We start from the raw sequence: 19,352 nt of genomic DNA, 5'->3' as shown, positions 1-19,352 counted from the left end.
AGTAATCATCCCTCAACTTAAATTAGGTACTTTACCACTGGCTGACGTATTCTGGTTTTGTGGAGAGCCACGAGTATTGCAGGTCCTCCCCAAGTTTTGGGGTGGACTTTGCACGCCAGTCCTACTGGAGGGGCATCTCACTGTATTCGAGCTAAATGAGACCAGACTGGAGCAACTCCTCAAGCACCCCGCACACGCGCGCACTCGCCGTGATGTCTCCACGGCCTTGAACGAAATAACCCTGAATAAGTACTTTACATTGGGTAACTCCACACACCTACCGCAGTGGGATACTGACGCTCTCATATATGTAGACTGGTCCGGAGAACCAGCCGGCGTACCAGAACAATATCGCGCCCTACAAGAAGCATCCTCCACGGCCTGGACTATATTCCTCCCCCACGTACAAGCACATAGAAACATGAAGTGGATTAATTACATATGGTACAATCAGCAACGATTTATTAATCACACCATATCGGCCCTAGGACTTATGGCAGAGCAACTCCATGCCACCACAATGATGACTGTACAAAACCGCTTTGCCTTAGACACCATGCGCGGTCCAGACCAAGGAGTCTGCACTCTCTTCGGTTCAGACTGCTGTGCACTAATACCCTTACATACCGGCCCAGCAGGACCTTTAAATGCTGTCTTTAACAAAATGAAAGCAATGCGTAAGGAAATGACTCAAAATAATGCATCCCCCGACCCCGCCTGGTACAAATGGTTAATGTCAGGCGACTGGTTGGCGGGTCTGATAAGAATTCTTACAATAGCAGGATTCGTCCTACTAGCGGTCTTAGCAGTAGTATGCTGTGGCATCCCGCTTATTCGCTCTCTTATTGACAAGACTGTACATTCCCTTTTCGGCCAATATCTCATGATGAACGCCAGATTGTTAGACGATGACGAGGACAATCAGGCACTTTTGAACCACTCCGACACACTCTACCCTCTGCTCCTAGCAGAGGATGACAAGGCTTAAAGAGATAAATCACTGTAAAGATACATGTACCCTGCCCTTTGCTTAACCCCCTTCTAGTTAGTCGCTTTGTGTGTCTCTTTCCCTCAGATCATGGCACTCCAACAGCGAGGTCCCTTACGAACGCACGCCAGACATTTACCACAAAGTATTCAACGTCCCTTTGGTACCTGTTACCTCACATGCACCTCATCCTGCGTTTGTCCCACAGATATGCAACCTCACAGACATTACCATTTCTTCACACGACACAACCTCGGCTGCGGTGCCTGCCAACGCCTGTTAATGTATCTCCGACCCCTGCCAGATCCCAGTCTTCAGCTAGTTATGTTAGAAGTTATCTCACTTGCCAACGCAGTTACTGCGCACCCTTACCCCCCGTTGGCTGAGGTTACAGAACTGAACCATGCAACCTGGTCTCCCCTGACCACTGACCGATATGTCGCCTTCCTTATTCATAACTGCAACCGAAGGGACTATCGACCGCTTCCATACATTATGGCACACGCTGATATCACCTTGCGATATACACAGTGGATCCATGATGGACCCACTGACATGTCCTTCTCTCTCACATCCAGGCTCACCCTCACCGTACACACTTACACATGTCGTCGCATTATCACAGTGGCACACGCCTATAGAAGCCACTCCCATCACGCGTTCCTTATTACCCCGAATATCCCATTACAGACTCTGATCCAATACCACACCGTCTCCTTCTGTGGCTACCAGCTATGGACGTCCCTAACCCCGCACTGCAAACGCCTTTTGCAACAGCTCCCGAGGAAACCACCATACCGTGTCCCGGTCGGGGTGGACTCCATTGTGTGTGTGTCACCTACACTCCGGCACCAACCCCTTACGAAGCGAGATGTATGGCAGAACCTTCGTGCTGGACACAAACTGAACGTTCCTCTACCCCTCAGCATGAAACAGTTAGCACCACACCACGAGTGGTGGTGGTAGCCGGACCAGACACTTCAGCCATTCCGATGTTTTCTGTGTTGTTGCTCTGTATATGTATGTTTCTGTACAGGTCCAGACAATGGCAGTCGCCCGCTTACCTCCTGGACTGCCCTTGCCTCCATCACGCCCAAGGCGGGTGTCCTGTCGTCAGCGCCTTGACTTCTTATCCTGTACTGTTCATTGCATCTACGATCCGGGCCACCCTTCGCAATCACCAGGCAACGCTCGCTATGCTTACACCTTTCTCTCCAACCACTGCTACTGTGGAGCCTGCCACACCATCGCACGCTATGCTCAGGCACCTTCGACCTGGCTCACCCCACAAGCCCTACAGCAGCTCCCAACCCACATCGTCCGACGCAGCATGGCTCAACCGTACCCACCGGACCCCCACATCCATGGCTTGAATCAACAGCTCCAGTGGACCACGCTCGCTGAAGATGGCCCCCGACCTCTGGCCCTCATTTTAAAACACGCTGATTTCACTCTATCCAGTCAACACTGGGTCCACGAACACAATAGTTGCATAGACTATTCGATTCACGACACACGTCCACTCACACTCACCACTCACACATACATCTTACGCCGCCTCATATCAGTAGCCTCAGCGTACGGCGGTATTACCACACACGCGTTTTTGCTCACCCGAGACATTCTACAGGAAGCCCGAGTGGAATATCATTCTGTCTCCTTGGCAGGATATAAACTGTGGTCCAGCCTGTCCCAGGACGAAGTGCGGATATGGAACACCATACCCAGACAGCCACCTATTCACCCACTGTTTTACAATACGGACTCGTCCATACATGTTTCGTCACGAGCACATCTCACAACCACCGACAAGTTCGACATATGGGCCCGAATGGAGGCGGACTGCAGGACTACCGCCCCCTTGCCCTTCTGGACTCGTCACGTGGCACCACGACACCATTGGTACTGGCATTAATACCACTGTCACAACCCCTTCACACATTGCAAACCACGGATCTGGTGACCCTTTCACACTGTCGCGCCACGGCGGGCAGAGTGGGAATTTTCCCTCGCCATCAGCTACAGAGGGTTTTTCGCCCACTCCTGATCCATGTTCGAGAAGGCCAGTATGTCTTTGATGTGTCATAAGTAATGTAGGGGAGTAGTAATGTGGAAATATATGTTAATTTTTACTGAAGTTTTACTGTTAATTTTTACTGAAGTTTTACATTTTGATATGTTAACTTTTACTAACGTTTTATGGTAATTTTTACTGAAGTTTTACTGTTAATTTTTACTGAAGTTTTACATTTTGATATGTTAACTTTTACTAACGTTTTAACATTTTACTGAAACGTTTTAACATTTTACTGAAACTGAGTTTTAATGATATTTTAATGGAAATATATTTTGATCTTTTGATTTTCATTCTTATTTGCTATTTCGATTGGCTTTCATCGTATGAACATATGCTATCTGATTTTATTGGAACTGCTCTACTGGCGGATATATAACCTTTCTTAAGTAATACCACTGTTTAACGTTTAATTTTAACTTCCTGACAGCTCGTGTAGTTTTAGGGCCAGGGCTTAGTAGCCGTGGCCTGTTGATTTACTTTACCTACAGAGCATATGTTAGACATGTAAGATGTATTTACTATCTTTTGCTATCAGTAACATGTTTGCTATTATTTTTCATTTATCTGGGGTCTGTAAAGATGCATGCAAGCGCAAACATGAAAAGAGTAGATTGTGTGAAACTTTTCAGTTTCAGAGGGGGAAGTAATGTGGAATTTTTTTCGATAGGCATCGATACAAACCAAGTCTATACAACCAAGTCTATAAAGTAATTATCAGTTAAGTTGTTTTAGTATCACTTAATAGACTAAGTATACTCTTTGCTTTATAATAAACCTGCCTAACAGGTTGACCTTAGACCAATGTAATCAAAGCCTATTGCTTGCTTATAAAGAAACCACAACAGAGACCATTTAGAAAAAGACCACCATGTTTATTAAGGACGACACTCCCAGTGGGAACACTTAGGGAAAAGAGGACAAGGACGACAAACCTGCCAGGGACTGTTAAGAGACAGACTATGGTAGGGCTCAGAAGACAGGGACCCACAGGGGTCAGGCCCAAAGCCAGACTCAGACTCAACCGTGATGACACTGGCAGGAGACGCCCAGGGAGTAGGAGGAGAAGAGGGCCCATGAGGAGGATTGCAGGGAGAAGTAGGGGAATAGGAAGGAGAAGCACCTTGACGAAGATCAGGCGAATTAGGCCCTGAGTCAGGCCCAGAATCAGGTGCACTGTCAGTGTCAGATGAAAGGGGAGCCCCAGGAGGAGGACTGACAGGCAGAATCAACACAGGGTCAGTCTGAGTGCCCACATCAACGGTAGAAGGAGAGGTGTGGGCAGTAGGGGAAGAAGTAGGACGATCAGGATCATCATAAGGGTCGACCAAATAGTTGCCCAAGTCATCAAGCAAACGGGAGATCTGAAAATGGCGATAGGGAGAAATGGGAGAAGTGCAACCCCTAGAGTAAGGGTGAGACCCCTTGCGTCTAGTGGTCTTGTAACGAGCTAGAAAAACACACAGAAAGAAGAGAACAAGACCAAGGTCAATAAATAGCATGGTGGCAACTAAATAGGAAGAACCAGTCTAGTACACTAGGTACTGAACTAGTGCACAGCCAAGCTTAAGAAAATATCTAACACACAGCCATATAATCAACTATAACCATAGCATTAGCAGAAAAAGGTGCATAAGAGCATTAAAATTAAGGTCTAAGGAGATATATATAATCATAAGAATAAGGTAAAATAAGAGAAGAAACTTACGCATAATCAAGAAGAAGAAAATAAGAAAACAATCCAAAGGAACTGAAGGCTAGTCCAAAACAATGTTGCTCAAACGAGAGTTAAGACAAGAATGAGGAAGATAGGACAAGTTTTAAAAAATAGATCCCCAAGAAGGCCCGAAAATAAGGGGATATAGGTAAGAGGGATCACGTGGGGGAAATGACGAAGGGAAGAGGAAGAACCAGGAGGGAACGAAAATAAGGGGAATTAGAATTCACCACGTGATGCATAATAATGAGTAGGAAGGGCCCAAAAATTGGGTAGGTCAGAAATAATGGGATCTCGAGTAGAACCATGCAAATTAAGGTAGGAGGCGCCTAGAGGCGCCGGCACATAAATAAGAGACACTCTCAGCAGTGTGTGGTCGTTGGTTGTTCGGTTCGAGTGTGGTAATCGAGTGTAGTCTCTTTTTGAGCGGTTGGATTACCTTCAAGACCGGTCTGAAGACTTTCTTTTCGGAATTTTATTTGGTACTTTCATCTTTTGGTGAGCTCTGATTTTTGGAAACTACCTAGAGGTTCAGGGTGGAAATCACCTTAGGTGATTCACCCATTAGGGTTTTGGGGACTTTCCTTTTGAAGCGCTTGCAAGCATCTATTATTCTGAAAAGGAGTTTCTCTACTGGATTATATCTGTTTTGGTGATTGACCTTCTCTGCAGAGAAAAGAAATAAACTTGTATTTTGCTGTCCTTCTCATCCAAGTCTCTGGGCCTTTTTATTGGGAGTCCTGACCGAGTTAGTGTTAATTAAGAACCAAAGAGGTAAACTTGGAGCACTCCTGAGGTGTTTGGTCTCAGAGGGGATTCTGAGATCCGACAGTGTCTTTCCAGATATGAAGTCATTTATAAGTTTGGACACACCTTCTCATTCAAAGAGCTTTCTTTATTTTCATGACTATGAAAATTGTAGAGTCACACTGAAGGCATCAAGGGCTATTTGACCAAGAAGGAGAGTGATGGGGTGCTGCACCAGATGACCTGGCCTCCACAGTCACCGGACCTGAACCCAATCGAGATGGTTTAGGGGTGAGCTGGACCGCAGAGTGAAGGCAAAAGGGCCAACAAGTGCCAAGCATCTCTCGGGGAACTCCTTCCAGACTGTTGGAAGACCATTTCAGGTGACTACCTCTTGAAGCTCATCAAGAGAATGCCAAGAGTGTGCAAAGCAGTAATCAAAGCAAAAGGTGGCTACTTTGAAGAACCTACAATATGACATTTTTCAGTTGTTTCACACTTTTTTGTTATGTATATAATTCCATATATACAGTGAGGAAAACAAGTATTTGAACACCCTGCTATTTTGCAAGTTCTCCCACTTAGAAATCATGGAGGGGTCTGAAATTGTCATCGTAGGTGCATGTCCACTGTGAGAGACATAATCTAAAAAAAAAATCCAGAAATCACAATGTATGATTTTTTAACTATTTATTTGTATGATACAGCTGCAAATAAGTATTTGAACACCTGAGAAAGTCAATGTTAATATTTGGTACAGTAGCCTTTGTTTGCAATTACTGAGGTCAAAGATTTCCTCTAGTTTTTCACCAGGTTTGCACACACTACAGGAGGGATTTTGGCCCACTCGTCCACACAGATCTTCTCTAGATCATTCAGGTTTCTGGCCTGTCGCTAAGAAACACGGAGTTTGAGCTCCCTCCAAAGATTCTCTATTGGGTTTAGGACTGGAGACTGGCTAGGCCATGCCAGAACCTTGATATGCTTCTTACAGAGCCACTCCTTGGTTATCCTGGCTGTGTGCTTTGGGTCATTGTCATGTTGGAAGACCCAGCCTCGACCCATCTTCAATGCTCTAACTGAGAGAAAGAGGTTGTTCCCCAAAATCTCGCAATACATGGCCCCGGTCATCCTCTCCTTAATACAGTGCAGTCACCCTGTCCCATGTGCAGACAAACACCCCCAAAGCATGATGCTACCACCCCCATGCTTCACAGTAGGGATGGTGTTCTTGGGATGGTACTCATCATTCTTCTTCCTCCAAACACGTTTAGTGGAATTATGACCCAAAAGTTCTATTTTGGTCTCATCTGACCACATGACTTTCTCCCATGACTCCTCTGGATCATCCAAATGGTCATTGGCAAACTTAAGACGTGCCTGGACATGTGCTGGTTTAAGCAGGGGAACCTTCCATGCCATGCATGATTTCAAACCATGACGTCTTAGTGTATTACCAACAGTAACCTTGGAAACGGTGGTCCAAGCTCTTTTTAGGTCATTGACCAGCTCCTCCCGTGTAGTTCTGGGCTGATTTCTCACCTTCCTTAGGATCATTGAGACCCCACGAGGTGAGATCTTGCATGGAGCCACAGTCCGAGGGAGATTGACAGTCATGTTTAGCTTCTTTCATTTTCTAATGATTGCTCCAACAGTGGACCTTTTTTCACCAAGCTGCTTGGCAATTTCCCCGTAGCCCTTTCCAGCCTTGTGGAGGTGTACAATTTTGTCTCTAGTGTCTTTGGACAGCTCTTTGGTCTTGGCCATGTTAGTAGTTGGATTCTTACTGATTGTATGGGGTGGACAGGTGTTTTTATGCAGCTAACGACCTCAAACAGGTGCATCTAATTTAGGATAATAAATGTAGTGGAGGTGGACATTTTAAAGGCAGACTAACAGGTCTTTGAGGGTCAGAATTCTAGCTGATAGACAGGTGTTCAAATACTTATTTGCAGCTGTATCATACAAATAAATAGTTAAAAAATCATATATTGTGATTTCTGGATTTTTTTTTTTTTAGATTATGTTTCTCACAGTGGACATGCACCTACGATTACGATTTCAGACCCCTGCATGATTTCTATGTGGGAGAACTTGCAAAATAGCAGAGTGTTCAAATACTTATTTTCCTCACTGTAATTCCACATGTGTTAATTCATAGTTTTGATGCCTTCAGTGTGAATCTACAATTTTCATAGTCATGAAAATAAAGAAAACTCTTTGAATGAGAAGGTGTGTCCAAACTTGGTCTGTACTGTATGTTTATCATTATTAAAGAGAGGACTCTTGCAAGTCATTTGAACAGCACTGCAATTTATTGAGGTCAAATTCGAATGAGTTGGAGTCTGCAAGCTGTTTATTTTAGCAAATTTCCCAATTTATTTAAGGTTTTAAGATATTCCAAAAGCAATATGGAAGGAAAGTACTTGTATTGTGCAGTTGGATTCTTCCTCTCACAAATATTTTATGGAGAAGGTGGGGAGCCGGTAGCTCAGTTGTTAAGGCTCTGGGTTTCTAATCAGTAAGTCAGGAGTTCAAGCCGTGGCATCGCCATGCTGCCACCCCTAGGGCCACGGAACAAGCCCCCCAACCCCTTGCGAGCCAGGGGCACTGTAAAATGGCTGACCCAGTGCCCTGACCCCAGCCTCTTAACATCACTGGGATATGCAAATAAATAATTTTACTGTGCTGCAAAGTATATCTGACAAATATAAAGCACCTCATGAAGTTACCTAATTTTTGAGCAGCCACTCAGTGAGTTGCCTACCATTAATATTTAATATTAATACTGACAAACCACAATATGTACAAGAGCAGAAGACTGACTGAATCACATCTTTGTTTTTCTTTTTTTGCAAAGAACATGATGGCTAAAATAATTCTAAACAGCCACAAATATTTCAAATGGTCCATTCAGGATAATGAGCAAAATATAAAGTATAACTTGGTTTTTGTTTTAATCAGATGTAATATCCTTTTTATTTGTAAACAAAGAATCACCAGGCACCACATTTTAAACATTAAAGAAAATACACATTGTAAAAAAACATATGTAATGAGAACACACACTGATAGTTATTGCATCATCCAACAGAGAGAAAACAGCAGGAAATTCATCAACTCCACTGCACTGTGAACGTCTCTGAGATCGGCAGGGACAAACTAATCACGGTAAGAACCTACACACACACACACACACACACACACACACACACACACACACACACACACACACACACATTTACACGTTAATATAGCCACTTTAGCCATGCAAATTATTAGCAATAGTGAATAGTGAAAAAATGCCTGATTTAGGATTAAGGAAACATATTTAACACCTTTACAATATTGTAGTAAATAACACCATTATACAGATGTTAGGTTTTTGGTTTCCTCCATTGTGCTTTAAATCAAGAAAATGCCAATACATAATATCAGTAATTTACTCCACTGGAGCACACTAATTGTTCATGTACATGCCTTACCTTGTTGTCAGTCTCGTAAGAGAAATTGTACACTCGTTCCCCATTGGCCCACACTCCAGTAGGTGGCGTTGCAACACCAAACACACGTATCTCTGCCACAGTTAAACCATCCAGCGCTCCATTCAGTTTTATTGGCTCACCCACCAGCTGTGACTAGAGCACAGTCATAAATAATAAAAGTTGTCATTTTCCATGAATAACCACGTGTTTGTAATTAAATAATGAAATGGTCTAGTTGGTCTAAGAAAAACCACGAGACGTATACGTTCCTTTCATTTGGTTGTTTTCATCTGCTGCTCTAATTACACTAATTGAATTTCCTTGCTGTTCAAACTGGTTATACACCTTCAGTTCCTTTGTTTATAGACTCATAGCCAAAAGTTTGCATTCTTAATGGTTTCTGTACAGAAAAAGACCACATTCCAAAATGGTGTGCATTAAACACAACCAGAGATCATATCATTAATAATATAAATAATTATTGTAGACCAGGGGTCACCAACCTTTTGAAACTGAGAGCTATTTCTTGGGTACCGATTAATGTAAAGGGCTACCAGTTTGATAAACACAAGTCAAAATAACACAGTGTTATTGTGTAAACTGTTTGTTTGTTTACTTCGGGACAGTTGCACCGGATCTGTTCATTCGTGACTCGCAAGCATCAGGTTGCGCATTCAGCTCGCTTGCGACATGGTGATGGAATCAATTAAAATAGGTGCTGAAAAATACTACATCTAAAATCAGCAAATAACAGCAGCAGTAAACAATTAAACTTTTAGTCACTGGTGATTTTCAGCAAATTAAGCATTTGCACACCAATGCATAATATTTTTTGTATTTGTTTTATCACGTCTGTTACCTTGCTGCATTTCTCTGTTTCATTGTCTTTTTATAGCATTTGTCTACAACAGTAACTTATCTGTTTTCAAACGTGATTTACTGCGGCTTTCCTATGTTCCAATGGTTGTTTTCAATGTTTGTATATTTAATTTATGTATTTTAATTGATCATTTATTTATTATTCACAATTAAATACATTATATTCTAGATGCTTATATCTTCACAACTAAACAAAATGTCTGTGTATGCATGGTTGTCAACTTGCTGTCTGCAATAATCATTTAAAACAATACGAATGTTGATCTACGCCTTGCATACTCAAATGTTTTTTTGTTTTTTTTTACTAAAAAAACAACTCAGCATGAGTAAAAGCCCCCCTGGACTAAACAAGCAGCCGCTATAAACTTTATAAAATGTCAAAATGAAAGATAGATAAACTCAATATCTGGCTTTTGAATTTATATATATATTTTTTTTTTTTAAATAAAAAAAATTGATATATATATTAACCATATATATATATATATATATATATATATATATATATATATATATATATATATATATATAATGGTTAGTTGCAGCACTACTAGAATGTGATAAAATTTCAAGTAAATTATTTTTTAATATAATGTTTGATAATAATGTTATTTTTATTTAATAAAACAGCCTCCTGTAAAAACATTGTTCATAAACAATGTTAACTGGAAAATAATCTGAGGTTTTTTTTTTTTATAAAAACAAAACTGGATTGTTAAGAAAGGTTTAACATTTATAATCATTGTCCTGATAAAAAAAAAAAAAAAAAGTCCACATAATGTATTGTTTTTACAAATATTCTAATAGTTAAAAAATCATCACTGAGGGTATTCATGATTTTCAATATATCTACATTTAAGAAGAGTAATACAACGGTTACTCACAACGTTTAAATTCTGTAAATGACATATTTGAAATTTGAAAACAGCAGTACCTGTCCTGCCGTGAAGATAACGTATGAATAATCTCCATGCTCAAATGTATCTAGGCTGTCCCCATCATCCCAGTACAAGTCCCCTTTGGCCCAACCCTGTGAGCTGAGTGCCACTATCAGGACCATGGGGTTTCTGCGTGAGGCTGTGGTCGTCAGTGCAGCCATCTGAACAAATGTGCAGATAATGATGACAAGCATATGATTGAAACAGTAGTCGTGGTTTAAAACGTGTGCATTGGAGTACCTGCAGTGGAATAATATTGCCTGCTCTCACGTGGACATTAATAATATCTAGTGGAGCTGGCAGGAGCAGATACTGTCCCTTGCTGTTGTAAGGTTTCCCCTACAGTATAACATGGGTTAGGATAAAGTCATGAGTAATCTGGAGATTTGAGATGTGATATATGCACAAAAATATATGAGAAGGTATACAATATAAGAATGTGGTTTACATCGTAAACACTGTACCACAATTCAGGGGGGAGATAAGCTGCTAAATCCACAACGCCCGGTTCTAGGACTGGACTGATGAGCAGAGAACTCCCCCACAGGAACTGTCTATCTATCGTCACACAATTTGGATCAGATGGAAACCTGGGAAAAAGCAGAAGGCAAAAAGGAAAAAAAAAAAAAAAGGATGACGATTTCTTGTCAGTCCAAATGAAATGTCTCAATTGAACAAGCGCTTCAAAAACATTACACTTTTTTTTACATTCAACAATTTTTTGAATGTAGGAACTGATCTTCATACTCAAAAAAGAGAGGTCTTGCTACGGTGCTGGCTGAGGTGTGTGCGTGGTGGAAAAGTGTGTACAGGAAGGGCAGAAGAGTGTATCTGATCACCAACGCATTGTTCATGGCTACCTGGGCCCGCTGTCCAAATACGTACGGTTCTTGGGGCTACAAACAAACATAAAACAATGCATATATACTGTTAGTTGATGGTAAATAATGGAAGGAGACAACTTAAGAATTCCACTATGGTTGAGATTTAGAGTACTGAGTTAGAACATTCTATAGCAGATAGACCACACTATTATTGATGACTTTTTTAATAGAAATGCTCTGCTTGCACAAAACAGCTATGAATTCTGCCTTTTTTTGACTGTGACTATGACTGGATAATAACTCCTTAGGTATTTACCCTAATAACTTCTTTGCATTTACTTTTGCATTCTATGAAAAGCATTTTATTTTATTTTACACTAATTATTCTATTTTACATGCACTCAATCTTTCACATGGTCTCGATCATTGTTGATATTAAAGTAAGATGAACTAAATGATCCCTAGTTCAAATAAAATCGGGGGGCATCTAACTCAATTCAATATCTTATTTAAAGATATTCTGTCTGAAACTACAGTCTGGGGTGGAAAGAAAATTTCCTCAGTTCACACAATTTTCTGGGTATTTTCAGTTATGACTGTTGGTTAAAGTAAAATTATCTATGATAAGCTTTACAAAATTGTATCATTGCAGTACAGTATAGTTATATAGTTATATAATGTTGCATTATAGGGACATTATTATATACTGCTAGTGTACCAAAGGTCAAGGTAAAATAAGTTTATAAAATACATGTCGTTGTTCTGCATGGTTATGTTTCATATCTCACAATGTTATTTCTGTCATTGTGGTTCCTCATAAATGGATAGAAGGCACCCAGCTGAGTCCAGCGCACACACAGCTCTTCATTAGTGTCACCCTCAAATCCACACACATCTGCCCCGACCAGAGGAATTCCATACAGCCCGAACAGCAGCACAGCTACAACACACACACACACACACACACACACACACACACACACACAAACAACACAGTACTCAATTCTCAAAGCTTTTCTGGGTTCAAAAATGTAAAAAATAATCTGAAACTAATCAGAAAGTCACCGAACATGAAGTGAGGGATTCTGCAACAAAGATAAATTATACTTAATCTTACATTTGATATATTTGATATATTAAATCATATATAAAATATATTTTTAAATCAGCAAGGAAAGCATGTCCCCACAGAAGGGAATTCACCTACTTTTTAAAGGTAAAAGTTATTTTTGTAAACATTAATAAAGAAATAAAATGCCTTTATAAGAAAATTATCAAGAGTGATTCATGTAGATTGTTTTCTTATAACAGTATTTCCCAATCTGTACATTTTCTTTAATACCACATTTAATAGTTACATATTGGGAATTCGAGAGCAAATGTTGTGAAACAACCGAGGGAAACAAAGTTAGTTCCTGTAATCCCTCTCCAGTCACTCGATTTATATAGCTCATAGGATATACATTTTACTAAGCTTATTTGACCATAAAAATGTCAAACCCTAAATCCGGAAAACTTTCCTTTGTCAGAAAACAGCTTTACATTTGACTGTTATAAAGTGATGGGTAAAAAAGTTATAGAAACCTTTCCCAACATAAATTAATGCAAATGAATAAAACCTGTTGAATTGTGACAAGCATTTAAAAGCAACATGGTATAAGAAATGGGAGTGAGTCACAGTCAAGCTTTGAACTCTGCTCTATTACTGCCATTTTATGCACCAGTATAGTAGAGTAAATTAGACTTTTATTAGGCCTCACCAGGGATAGAGTATCTCAGTTGCTCCCAGTCACTCCGAACATCTCCTGTCCAGTGACCACAGAAACGGCCAAGTCCCGGGAAAGACGAGCGGGACAACACAAACGGTCGAGAGCCTCGCACTGTCAGCAACGCACTAAGAAGAAAAGATCAAGACCAGACTAAAAATGTTATTGTATTTGCTTGACAAGCCTTATATGCAATTGATAAAAAGATGTAATACCATATCTAACCTATAGGTGGCAAAAGCCTCAGTCAGCCCATACAGGTTGTGTAGGTTGTAATGAGAAGACAGTGCTTGCTGGCTGGACATACACAGGGTGCCTGAGTTTAACTGACCTCCTATAACATCTGTGAAAGCAAAAATGTGTCCTTCTAGGCAAGCTATACAGGGTTAACTTTGAAAATGAAATGCAGATTTATTAGAAATGCATTTAAACTGGCCTGGAGTATAAGGTGGATTCTCTAAGTCTGTGTACGGGCATCCATGCACCGAGCCGTGAACAAAACTAGCAGGTTCATTCATATCCTGTTGACATATTATGACGGTTACAGCAAATAACGCACAAGCACATTACACTTCAGCCTAATTAAACCTTTCATTTAATCGAGATACATGAATAACTCCACGATTAAGGATAATGAAATAGCTAAATCAGACTCACTATCCAGAGGCCATCAAATGACACATTGGCATGGAAGTCCCTGATGCACTCTTTCCACCAGCTCACTGCATCTGGATTAGTGAAGTCTGGGAATGCTGTTGGTCCAGGCCAGACCTGATACATTTATACACACACATAAGTTTCAAATAGAATATGCATGCTATGAAAGCATGTTTGTTATTTGTTTTATTCCACAGCAAATTTGCCATCAATTACAATCCAAATTTTCAAAAAAACATTCTCTCTCTCTCTCTCTCTCTCTCTCTCTCTCTCTCTCTCTCTCTCCAACAAGCATGCCTAAACACACATACGTATACACACATATACACACACACGCACACACACACAACCATACACAATACCATGTACAGTTAAATGCTTTTTTTGACTGCCGATGACCAGAATTGACTTTAAAAAAAATAGAAAATTGTATAATATAATGCATATAAAACACAGATAACATCAATAGTATGGATTATATTTGTAATAAAAGAGCAGATATGTGAAGTATATACACCATATAATGCTGTTCAAGATCAGGATAAAGTTGCCTGAAGTATTAATATGGTTACATTTTGATGGGAATGTGGAGGGTGTGGGTGTTCAATCAAATACCCAGTAAACAATTGGTCCCTCACCAGTTACTATAAATCACAAATGTTTATAAGATAAAAATGCAACCAGTCATGTTCCAGAGAAATACTGATGGCCTCTGTTTACTATGTTTTACCCCTTTTACCTCCGATTGTTAAAACCGTCTGACAATACTTAAAGATGCAAAGCAATATAACAGCAGTGATACTAACACAAATGCTAAATATGTCTCCTTATTTAACAACTATATTAACAAACACTCGATTTTTACATGTCGCGGAGTACATGCAAGTCCCTATCAAAGAACTGTTACCACATAAATCATCAAAATCAGAAAAAGTTTTATTGCCAGGTACAGCAAAGGGTTTAGCAAAGAGCACTTTACAGCACTAGGAATTTGTCTTGGTGTCAGGTGCAAACATATACATAGATACTAAATGTGTACACAGTTTTTAAATAAACTACAATTAATTAAATAAATACTGTATACAGGAAGTGGTTTTGCATGAGAAGTAGTGCAATTTAGAACGTAAAAGTGAATACAGAAGTGTGAGTTTGCATAAAAAGTAGTGCAATTTTAGAATATGAAATGGGAAACATCATAACATTAGATTATAAAAATATGGAACATCGTAACATTAGAATGAGGGAACTAATACAGTGTGTACCTGTGATTTCCCTTTCAGCCTGCACTATTGTCAAAACTGCTGCTATTGAAAATGACCAAAACCTTCAGAACGATCAGATTTGAGAAGTGAACTCCGATGTGGATCGCTGGTGTGATATGGCTTTGCGGTTTAAGGTTACACACAAATTAACATTATAGAGACATTAACAAGAGGTGAATCAACAAGTAAATGTGTTATATTAAATGTACCTAGAACACCAGAAACCCCGGAATACAATCATTTAAATGTATCCATTTTCATGAGATTCTTAAATTAAATTATTATGAAATGTTTATTAAGGCTATTTTTCCAAAATATTAAATTCTCTTCCCTCTCATGATGTTTGGAGACGCACCTACCTTGCCAATAAGTGTTTGTCCTGTCAGGTTTTTGATAAAAACTTCTCGCTGCTGTCCATCATCGAAAGGTTTGTATGAACCTGGAGGACTCGTACTACTGATACCTGGATCCTAAAAACAGAACCATAGGCTGCTCTAATGACTACATGCTGTATATATACAGAAAAAGAGATACATTAGCTTTCAATCACAATCATGACTGCAAAATCGCATAAAACTTATAAGTAAGTCAGTGACATTTTTGAGTTCTTTTTCAAAGGGACAGGACTAATTTGGGTGTGTGGGAGTCAGAATTCTTGCTGGTTGGTACAGGATTAAATACTTATTTCACTCGATCAAATACAAAACAATGTATAAACTTTTTTTTCATTTTCTTTTAGATTCTGTGTCTCTCTGATAGAATAAACCTACCATAAAAATTGTAAACTGTTCATTCCTTTGTAAAGGGGTCAATTTACTTAATCAACAGGAGATCAAATTATAATTTCCCCCACTGCACAGTCTATAACACTGATTTTGTGAAATTCCCTTCAGATGCAACAAACTTACCAAAATAAGCACATACTTCAGTCCCTGCTCATGAAGCTCTTGCACCATCTCTGGCAAGTCTCCAAACCTCTGCGGGTCAAAGGTGAAAACTCGCTTCTTGTCAGCATAATCGAGATCGTTCCACTGCACGTCCTAGTGACACACAAGATTAAACTGTGACTCCGTTAAACAAAACTGTAACGTTTCCCAAAACGTTTACAAACAGTATGTTGTACCCGACTAACATTTGTGTACTGATGCTTGCAACGCAAAATAAAGAAAGAAATCCTTCGACGTTATTATTTGTATAATAATCCATTACATACGAGAGGAAAGGAGGCTTCCTGCATCTTTTGCACCACAGCTCTGGTCACATTGGTGGAATTGTAGCCCCATCGGCACAGGTGGAACCCCAAAGACCAATAAGGTGGCATCATGGGATAACCTTGGGATAATTAGAAGAAAGTCATAAACCCTAACTAGAATTCTGTGTGTTGGAATGCAGCTTCGATGAAAGTGAAACGCTTCACACCAATAACCTCATGGTATTGTCGGACAACACTCTGTGGATCAGGGCCTAAGAAGATGTAGATGTCTAAAATTCCACCGATGGTCACCCAGGTCAGCGCTGGCATGGGCTGCAGTGCTACCTCTACACAGACACATGTACAATAATTCATGCAATGCAGGTTAATACTGAAAAAAGTATGTAAACCATAAAAGGGGTCGACTGCCTCACCCATGGCATTGCTGTTAAGAAGGAAGATCCCATGAGCCTGACCATTGCCCTCTTGAACCAAGCAGAATGGATGGGAGCCGTAAAGGTTGACATCGCTCTGCAAATAGTCACGCATTAGCATGGTGAACACATTTTTAAAAACAAACGCTTGATTGGTGAAATACCCACATGTGGTGCCATATCTCTGTTCCACAGAGTGACAGAGGTCCAGTTGAGATCCAGTGTCAGGTGTGTGTAGTGTTCACCAAATCCAGAGATGTATTTAGATGCCAGAGAGGTGGAGAACTGCAGGTATTGGTCTGCAAACAGGAGCGGTGCTACACTGGTGTTTAGTCTATTGTGCACAGATCACACAAAACCTTTTTAACATTGTACACTTAAAACTCAGCAGTTCCATAGCAGTTTATGTTATAATTTAAATTGTAGATCATATGACGCACACTTACAGCACTTGGCCATTGGATCTGCGACGGACCACAAATCCAAATGGGTCTGACTTAAAGTCCACGTCGTAGAGGAAGCCTTCCGTGTTTGTACGTTTACTAGAGGGCACTTTGACAAAAGGAACTTCATATCGAGCTGAAGAGGGATCCTTTAGCTGTTTCATGAAAAAATCATTATGTGATATAATGTGGTAATTGTTCTCAATTCTAGACGAAAGCTTTCAGCAAAATAGAGTAGGTGGTGGATACCAATGCCACGTAACAGCTTTAGGATCTGTGGTTTGATTCTGAGCTCAGGTTACTCTGTGCAGAGTTTTGCACATTGTCCATATAGGTTTCTTCTTGGGCTTTCATCAAACTCCACCAAAAAAATTGTTGAAATTAAACTGCCACCCCACAGTATGTGTGTGGACTATCTGTGATGGACTATACACATACATTTGCTCATACTGTACACATGAAATATACTGTTGTCTATAATTTTTGGTGGATGGCAAAATGTTTATTGTGCAAATCATCACAAATACAGGAACTGTGATTTATCTTATTTAGTCTTTGTTCTTCGTTAGTAAATAGTTTATTTTGGTCAGGAAATACTGTAGGCTTGTAGGCAGGTTAGGACTGAGGAACACAGAGTAACCAGAACATCACAAAACAGACAGCATGTCCAAGATCAAACCCCAGACCCTGGCAGTTTGAGGCATGAACACTACTAACTGTGTTATGTGCAGTGCTGTTTTACACTAATTGAAACCTATTTACCACATAAGTATGAATGGTTCATTTGTGCTTTGAGAGTAACAAGAAATTTGTATCTATCACACTCACAGTTAAATGTAAGCGGCCTGCTTCCTCATTCATCACATCCAGCTGCAGAGTGGGGATATCTCGGGGCAGGTAAGAAGGAGTGGCACGAGTAAGGGTGGCTGATTGACCCTTAGGTGTAGGAGAAAGCGGCCCCATTCTGTAGCCTGGATATAATGCAGGGTAGAAGCACCATGGTGGCCCATTGTACTCAGTCTGGATTAGGGGCAAGTAGCAGCAGCCTCGTTTCTCACACTCCGCCAGACTGACAGTTCGATCACGGGCACAATCAAACCGCTTTTCCTCGGGAAGAGTGCAGCTGGTGGAATGGTTCAGAAATTCATTTGCATGAATGGTATCTGAAAAGTTTTTGGTATTGTTCTGGGAGAGATCTCTGGTCTTCTGCAATGATGCCACTCTTACAGTGGGTGTTTGGTGAAAATATAACTGGCTGATTAATATGCATGATAGTGCCAGAGTTAAAAAGACATAAGTTGAATGTGGAAGTCTATACAGATCCATGGTTATTTAAAGAAGACCTCACAGACATTTGTAAGGCACGTGGTGTGTTAGGAATCCATCATGTGAATGCATGTAACAAAATGAAACTAGAGATTGTGTTAGGCTGGGAGTTGAGGTTTATTGCATCTGTCCTGCAGAAATGGCTTGATAGAGATCCCTCTGTGGAAAGCAAACAGGGGATTTCCATAACTAATACTTTTCAAAATTATGAAACTCTCCAGATAGTACGAAAGGGGAACTAATCCCGGAAAATGGTCTCACACACACACACACACACACACACACACACACACACACACACACACACACACACACACACACATAATACAATGTCAATATAAATCAATCACGACACAGTGTGCACAAACACACCGCGCTACTTCACAATGACTGCTTTACTTATCCTTAAGAAAAACACTTACCAAAATGTGCATGACATTAAGCAGGAGAAAAGCATGAGATCTGTTACTTTCAAACAACATCCTGCAGCTTCAAACCGAACCGAAACCACAAGACTGGGGTTGCCAGGTCGAAAACAAATTCATTTCCAAATTTTGGGGAAATTAACAAAACTTAGCATCTGTTCGATTAAATACATAATCCCCAATGCAACATCCATA

The 19,352-nt window shown here is 40.3% G+C and overlaps 1 protein-coding gene across 2 annotated transcripts; it reads right to left on the bottom strand.

Annotated features, from left to right (window-relative positions):
* Positions 1–8,474: 8,474 nt before the first annotated feature.
* gaa (alpha glucosidase) lies at positions 8,475–19,279 on the bottom strand. 2 transcript variants are annotated; one of them, XR_014537440.1, is made up of 20 exons: positions 19,155–19,279; positions 18,235–18,891; positions 17,410–17,561; positions 17,132–17,297; positions 16,964–17,060; positions 16,757–16,876; positions 16,551–16,669; positions 16,246–16,377; positions 15,697–15,807; positions 14,076–14,189; positions 13,855–13,939; positions 13,644–13,761; positions 13,413–13,546; positions 12,441–12,592; positions 11,576–11,724; positions 11,293–11,418; positions 11,069–11,167; positions 10,825–10,989; positions 9,012–9,164; positions 8,475–8,705 (listed from the first exon to the last, which is right to left on the bottom strand). XR_014537440.1 is itself a non-coding variant. In XM_083565687.1 (20 exons), exons 2-20 carry the CDS (start codon positions 18,730–18,732, stop codon positions 8,643–8,645), a joined length of 2,769 nt encoding a protein of 922 aa, XP_083421813.1. In that variant the 5' UTR covers positions 18,733–18,891; positions 19,155–19,278; the 3' UTR covers positions 8,475–8,642. The 2 variants fall into 2 exon arrangements, 1 of the variants encoding a protein (XP_083421813.1); XM_083565687.1 differs by having other exon boundaries at positions 11,277–11,418; positions 19,155–19,278.
* Positions 19,280–19,352: the final 73 nt, after the last annotated feature.

Source organism: Silurus aristotelis (assembly GCF_946808225.1).
Source record: "Silurus aristotelis genome assembly, chromosome: 17".
In the NCBI taxonomy this organism is placed as follows: Eukaryota; Metazoa; Chordata; class Actinopteri; order Siluriformes; family Siluridae; genus Silurus; species Silurus aristotelis.
The sequence above is the reverse complement of the archived record's forward strand: the minus strand, read 5'-3'. Positions and strand labels throughout refer to the sequence as shown.